The sequence below is a fragment of the Acromyrmex echinatior genome, chromosome 18, assembly GCF_024713525.1.
Source record: "Acromyrmex echinatior isolate Ae372 chromosome 18, ASM2471352v2, whole genome shotgun sequence".
Classification (NCBI taxonomy): Eukaryota; Metazoa; Arthropoda; class Insecta; order Hymenoptera; family Formicidae; genus Acromyrmex; species Acromyrmex echinatior.
In genome coordinates, this window is record NC_141869.1 from 4,222,231 (window position 1) to 4,228,668 (window position 6,438).

A 6,438-nucleotide genomic window follows, 5' to 3' on the forward strand; every position below is an offset into this window, starting at 1 on the left:
TCTGTTACTAATAACAGTTTTGACGATTATCTGCAATAAGATGTCAGAGGCGCCTTCTGTGCTAAATTTTTTGTACTGTACATCCGACAAATAATTTACTGAAGCAATATGAGCAATTTTTAATTACACTTGCTTAAATTTTATTTTTACAGAATTCGCAGATGGAGTCATCCATCGATGAATTCTTCGTATACACGCAGATGAAAAAAGAAGTACGTATTCGAACAATGACATTGTTTTATTAGTGGTATCAACGTTAGTAAGTACAATAAAATTTTCACCTTATTGCGAAAACTGCTAGTTTTCTTTCTATCTTACAATTAGTTATACATATATTATTTTAATATTTATTATATATCGCTATCATTTTGTGATAATATTAGAAGTGTATCTCAGATTCCTCAATTGCTAACATTGTGTGTGACAATTACGAGATTAATAATTACAAGTATAAATTTAACTAGTCCTATACTTAAATTAATAAGTATTGATCTCGGAATTACATATATTTCATGTAACACATACTAAATGATTAGCACTAATGAGTGCATCGGGAGAAACGCTATTAGCGCTGTATGTGTCATTCTATGTTTATCGTTCATTTCGTAAAACAAGGATAGAATATCATAAATAATGCTAATAGCTTCTCTTCCGAACGCATGCTCTTATTTCACTTTGTATATGCAATTTCGTGAAGGTACAAATTTAATTTCATAATAAAGTACAATTGTAAACATATTGTAAATTATTATCTAAAACTCAGTGATTTTTTAAATAAAAAGAAAACTTAGCAAGATCTTATTTGAAAAATATAATTTATAATGAGACCAGCAATGAGAGTACAGCGTGGTACTTTATGCGTAAAAGTTCATATGAATATTTCGGACTTAAAATGTGCAATCATGTTGAACAGGTTAAGAAACATAATTGTAAACTGATTCGCTCGTATTTTATTACATTTTATCTGTTTACTTTTCCTTATATAACTGCAAATTTTTATTTTATTTCTGAAGGAACTTGTATTTTTAATCTCTTTTGGTTCTTTAATTAAGCTATACATTTGCTCTTTCGATTTAAATGGCATCGGAGTAATGACTATATCTCTATCCAAGAGCGTGAGATTTAAAAAATTTTTAAAAGAAGAATTTTCGCTAAGGACAGCTCGAAATGTAATAGAAATGTTTGTATCGTTTAACGTAAATATGAAATATGTATGAATTTTTACGTCGTACTCTCATCAATGGATTCACATTTTACATTCTGCGTCCCAATCGTCCGGAATCACTTCGTGCAACATTTGCTTCAGGTTTTGCAATAGGCAAGGACTCGCGCAGTTAGGAATTTCCAAACGATGCGCGTTGTCCGTTTCCGTATTATTCAAATATAGTGCCTTTGATAACAAATAGAGAAAAGAATAAATTAGTTTATTATATAATTATTTTATAATTTATAAATCACTAGAATAGTAATCGTAGGAGGTATAAAAGTATTTATTAGATAATATGCATGTAATATATTAGTATGCAAATAGGAAATATTTCAGGAATTCCGGATGAATCTCAGCAATTATGCAGAACCGCTAATGTTATCATTAATTGTTATCATTAATTAATTAAATCGATTACGCATTATTTCCGGTAATATATAAAATTATTTCCTGTAATATCTGTTATAATGTTCAATAATGACGTAACAAAATACTTAGATGGAATTTACAGCGTGTTAAAGTTTTCTATATGTGAAACAATTTCTGATTATAAAAATATTCATAGCTGTATCATAAAATTTTACGATAATGATACTACGATAACTATCCATACCTTTACTTCTTGGTCGGTTCCATTATTGACGAAGTGTAGCTCCAATATGATCATCGCTCCGTAATCTGGTTTAAGAAGCTTCGTGAATCCCATTGTCCTCATCACGTTAACGATAGTTATGTCGTGACCGGAATAAAAATAAGATCGTTTCGATTTAGCTTTACTCTCTTCCATGTGATATAAAATCTCTTTTAGTAGCGGGCCTGCAAATAGTGATAATATAATTTTCAAAACAAGATTTTGTAATATAATTTAAAAGGTACAGCGATATTTATCGCTGTAGAGATATCGTCATACCTCCACGAAGACGCTTTTGAATAGTGCCCTCGGTGAAGATTGCGAGGCTACGAGCGGCTATTTCGCGCATCTCGTCGTTGTAAAAATTCTGCGTCCATGCTGGAAGCTGTAAATTGTGTTGCTCTTCGATCTGGAGGGTGTTGTAAAGAAACTCGATATTGGTGAGCGTCATATTCTGTCCAGTGTGCTGCGTTAGTTCCTTATAATACTTGGCCATTTTCTTACCCGATTTTTTGTCTTCCTCTATATACGCCTGTTTTAGAGCCGCTTCTAGCTTTGGACATGGTGCCTTCATCACAATCAGCTATAACAATATCACTATTGAAAAATAAGCTTCTTTATAGACTTTTATGTTTTTAACAAGTAATTTATCATTTGTTTAATTTTCTGTCGGCCAAATTGGACTTTGAAATCATAATCGATATATTGATTATGAATTTTGGTTATAAATTTAAATCTGTAAAAAATAAGTAAAACAATTCAACTTCCATGATAAAAACTCGTTAAACTTTTCATGAGTAGACAAGAATTTTTTCAGATTTTTATATCTGGAATAATTTGTCCTAATGCTCAAAACCTCAAGTTGCTAACGGGAGATACAAATATTTGACATAGTCAACGAGTTAAAATTACAAATATATCTTCTTATCATATTGTACTATTTTAATTCGAGTGTTTTTGCAACGTAAAATGAAATTTTATGCATAAAATTTGATGTTTATACGCAGATTATAAATATACGCAATTAATTAACTTGTTGCAATCTTAAGGTTACAAATTACGTGTTTTTGTTTGAACAATAATGAATATTAAAAAAAGAGAACTTTTAAAACAAGGAGATAGTGAATAGGACTTCGTATAAAATTTTAAACTGTAAAAAAAATTTTTTTTATTTAACATTATAAATTAGATTTTGTATTATACCTTGTCCAATTCCCGTGGTATCGAGTGTACAGGAATAGGAGTCCATGTCAAACCAGGCACGAATATGTCCTCGGGACTTGGTGTGAACAATCCAGCGAGTAATGCCAGTGCCGACATGATGCACCGATCCCTGTAGCTGCTACGTATCAGCGTGGCTGTGCTCTCGAATTTATGACCGATTATAGGGCCGTATTTTAAGCGTATCCACTGACCCAAGTTATACAGTTGACGCATTCCTTTCTGAAAGTGGATTTCGAGATTAATAACGTTGTGCATTATTCATGCTCGATCACGCGTTTTACAATCGCAATGCATGTTGTGCAAGGATGTGATTTTATTTATAGCAAGTCTGAACATATATTATCGTATTATATACGGTAATATCGATTCATCAGAATCTGTGCGTATTTTGTTCGAACCTTGGTCAAAGAGCCCCAGCCACCAGGCCAATTGTAATTTATATAAGGATCTTTAGGATAGGTCTCTGTAGGAGTTCGATCGCCATGACGAAAGAGCTGTCAACAAATAATGATAATTTCTGTATGAGAGAAAAATACTATTCATTTAACACATAAATCCATCGCGCTTTTCCTCATTTAATAAATTCCTTGATTAAAATTCCTGAAGCAGAATTCGTTTAAATGCTATTTAAAAAAAATTAAAGTAACGTTACAGATACTTTTAATACACTAAAAAAGAAATCTGGTAATAGCTACTAAACGTATCTCGTTTAGCACACATATTGATGAAATATTTAGTTAAATTATTATTAAGTTTGATTAATACTATTATTACCAAATACATAATTATAATTAATTATAGAGGTAATAATAATTAAGAGTAAATAATAATTAAGATAATATTTAGAAAAATAAAAGCAGTGTTTAGTTTCGATTACATTAACCAAATATTTAATTGAAATTATTTTATCATGAAGTGATTAAACATCTCGTAAAATTGTGAAATGAATTAACAGATTCAAGTTTCATTAAATGTAAACATTAAATCAACACGTTAATGACAGAAGCGGGATGACAGACCAACTGTTACAAACGAGCTACTCACAAAAACCACCTGCTGCAACGTTTCACGTTCGGTAACCGGAGATGCAAACGCCGTGTACGCTAACAGCATACACGCGATGAAGGTTCCAAGTATAACTACGCTTACGCCAAGCTTTCGGATACGACAATTACCCATCAAGGTTCGTCCTTTGGCCCGATCCATTTGGCCTAATTACACGTTTCCTGTAGCAATCTCAAGTAACTTCTCCAATCGTAGACTAGATGGTAAACGAGAGCTTGTTAGCGGTTAGCGCAATGAGTCCGGTACAAATCTATAGTTATTTAGCAGCTTCCTTGTGTAAAATAAGTTAGTATGTACATATATAAAGTTACTTTACGCGATTTAGAACCAGTTGCTTTGTTTATCTCAACATTGGAATTATCTCTTCAGTTAGTGAATCATTATTTTAGCAAAACAGAAATTTATTAGATTATACAGATCTAACAATAACCATAAATTAAAGAAATAAAAACGATACACGAAGAGAAAAATTTGCTATGAACGCTAATCCTATGCCATAATAGCAAATTTCATTTGCAAATATAGGGATCGCAAATTATTTGTAGGTCTTACAAATATTTATTTTTTTTTGTACTCATTACAAAAATTATTTGCAACAAATGCAAAATATTTGTCAAATATGCAAATTTCTTTGTTATAAACAGCACACAAATTTGATAATTAAATTTTGCAATCCTTCTGTATTCATAGCAAAATTATTTTTCTCCGTGTAGGAAGAAATAAAAATGTGATAATCTTTTCACATTTTTAAAGTTCGATATCCATATTTGAAACTGATCTAAATTACAAAATTATGTATTTCTTAAAAATGCAATTAGAAAATCTTCTTTTCCTTTATTATGTGACAAATATTTAAAAAAAATATTTGTCTCCTACATTTAAATCAAAGAAGCCATTAAGCCAAAGATAACTTATTTTTGTAAAATAAGTATTCACTGGTTTATCCGGCTTTGAAACAAATGATTCATTGAATTCAATTACGTCGAAAAGTTTCTCCAAATATTTGTTAGAAACTCTCTATCAGATAAAGAATACCGGTGCGCTTATCGCAGACTTCTTCATTATCTATCATTACCTCTGCACGTGGGACGTCGTTCGACTACGTCAGCACTAAAAACTACCGTGGTCGATACGGCACTGTGATCGCTACAGCACGTCGTGCGGTATCCTCTTGGCGTATGTGAAGCGCGCGGAGGGAGATGTGAGATGCGTGACGTGCATGAATGTCACACGAAATTGCACGTACTCGTGATTTGTAATCCGAAACGTGCAACAATCGGTCGAACTCGCGGACGCAAATTCGATAACACACACTCTGTTATTATTGCTGCTGCGAACCACAGAATCGTCCGCGGATGAGAGCCGACACGCGTTCACTTCACGTCTCTTCTTTCCAGCATGCTTTTCCTCGCGCTGTACATGGCTGAAAGATCGACCGTGAAGACATATATATATGTGCGTGTGTATTCGTGTGTCATACTTACGTAAATTTCATATAAATGCGCTTCTGGCTTTCAGTTGCTTCTTGATTATGGAGCGATATGTTGTTTTCTTTTCGTTATAAAGTGACTTTATTCGATAACTATGTGATGTTTGAAGTTGATCAAGCGATATCGTTAATGTGTTAGTGGTCTGTTAGTGACCTTTATCTCTAGTAAGGAGTTGATAAATGTTTGACAACATTACAATGGTTACAACATTATTAATGGTTTTAAGGGCAATAAGATAACCGCGTATTTTTGGAGTATTCTTTGAAAATGATAAATAATTATTCTAAATAGTTTCAGAATAATATATATATTTTTTTTATGAATATTATTCTAAATAGTTTCAGAATAATACATTTTTTTATTTTGTCAAGCCATTTGTTAGTTCAAAAGCTATATTGTTTATTTGTTGAAAAACTAGTATTAATATTCTTGAAATTTAATTTTTAAAATAAACTATTTTTTTTATTTTGTGACCTTTGTAATTATTTACTCATATTTGATCTCTCTGTTACTTTCATTGCTTAGCAATTTTGAGCTTGAAAATTGATATTGCACTTTTGAGAGCACGTAGCAAAAAACTTTTAACACATTCTATTAAAAGTACTCAAAATGTTCTCAAATGATTTTATATTTCTTATACATAATTTTTTACGAAACAGTCAAGAACAGAACGTTAACGTTTTTTTGTACTAAAAAACTATTTCACTGTCAGCAATTTATAATACTACAGGAATATGTCTTCTCCGTATCGTGTGTTTTTTTTGTACTTTGTATTGTGCGTCCCCCACTTTCAAATTTAGTGATAAAGAGAAACAGACTAT

The 6,438-nt window shown here is 31.5% G+C and overlaps 1 protein-coding gene across 5 annotated transcripts; it reads right to left on the reverse strand.

Annotated features, from left to right (window-relative positions):
* Window positions 1–219: 219 nt before the first annotated feature.
* On the reverse strand, window positions 220–6,367 carry LOC105144875 (putative acid phosphatase 5). 5 transcript variants are annotated; one of them, XM_087415609.1, is made up of 8 exons: window positions 5,612–6,367; window positions 5,203–5,550; window positions 4,107–4,288; window positions 3,461–3,556; window positions 3,042–3,281; window positions 2,118–2,421; window positions 1,821–2,023; window positions 220–1,390 (listed from the first exon to the last, which is right to left on the reverse strand). In XM_087415609.1, exons 3-8 carry the CDS (start codon window positions 4,266–4,268, stop codon window positions 1,247–1,249), a joined length of 1,149 nt encoding a protein of 382 aa, XP_087271735.1. In that variant the 5' UTR covers window positions 4,269–4,288; window positions 5,203–5,550; window positions 5,612–6,367; the 3' UTR covers window positions 220–1,246. The 5 variants fall into 5 exon arrangements, with proteins under 5 accessions (XP_087271735.1, XP_087271736.1, XP_011052390.1 ...); XM_087415610.1 differs by having other exon boundaries at window positions 4,107–4,273; window positions 5,203–6,367; XM_011054088.2 differs by having other exon boundaries at window positions 5,203–6,367.
* Between the last annotated feature and the right edge of the window lie 71 nt (window positions 6,368–6,438).

Coding starts and splice junctions, on each gene's coding strand:
- LOC105144875 (XM_087415609.1), bottom strand. CDS start 4,268: ATGGATCGGGCCAAAGGACGAACCTTGATGGGTAATTGTCGTATCCGA. Junction 3,557..4,106: donor CGTTGCAGCAGGTGGTTTTT/GTGAGTAGCTCG, acceptor ATTTGTTGACAG/CTCTTTCGTCATGGCGATCG. Junction 3,282..3,460: donor GCTGGGGCTCTTTGACCAAG/GTTCGAACAAAA, acceptor ATCCACTTTCAG/AAAGGAATGCGTCAACTGTA.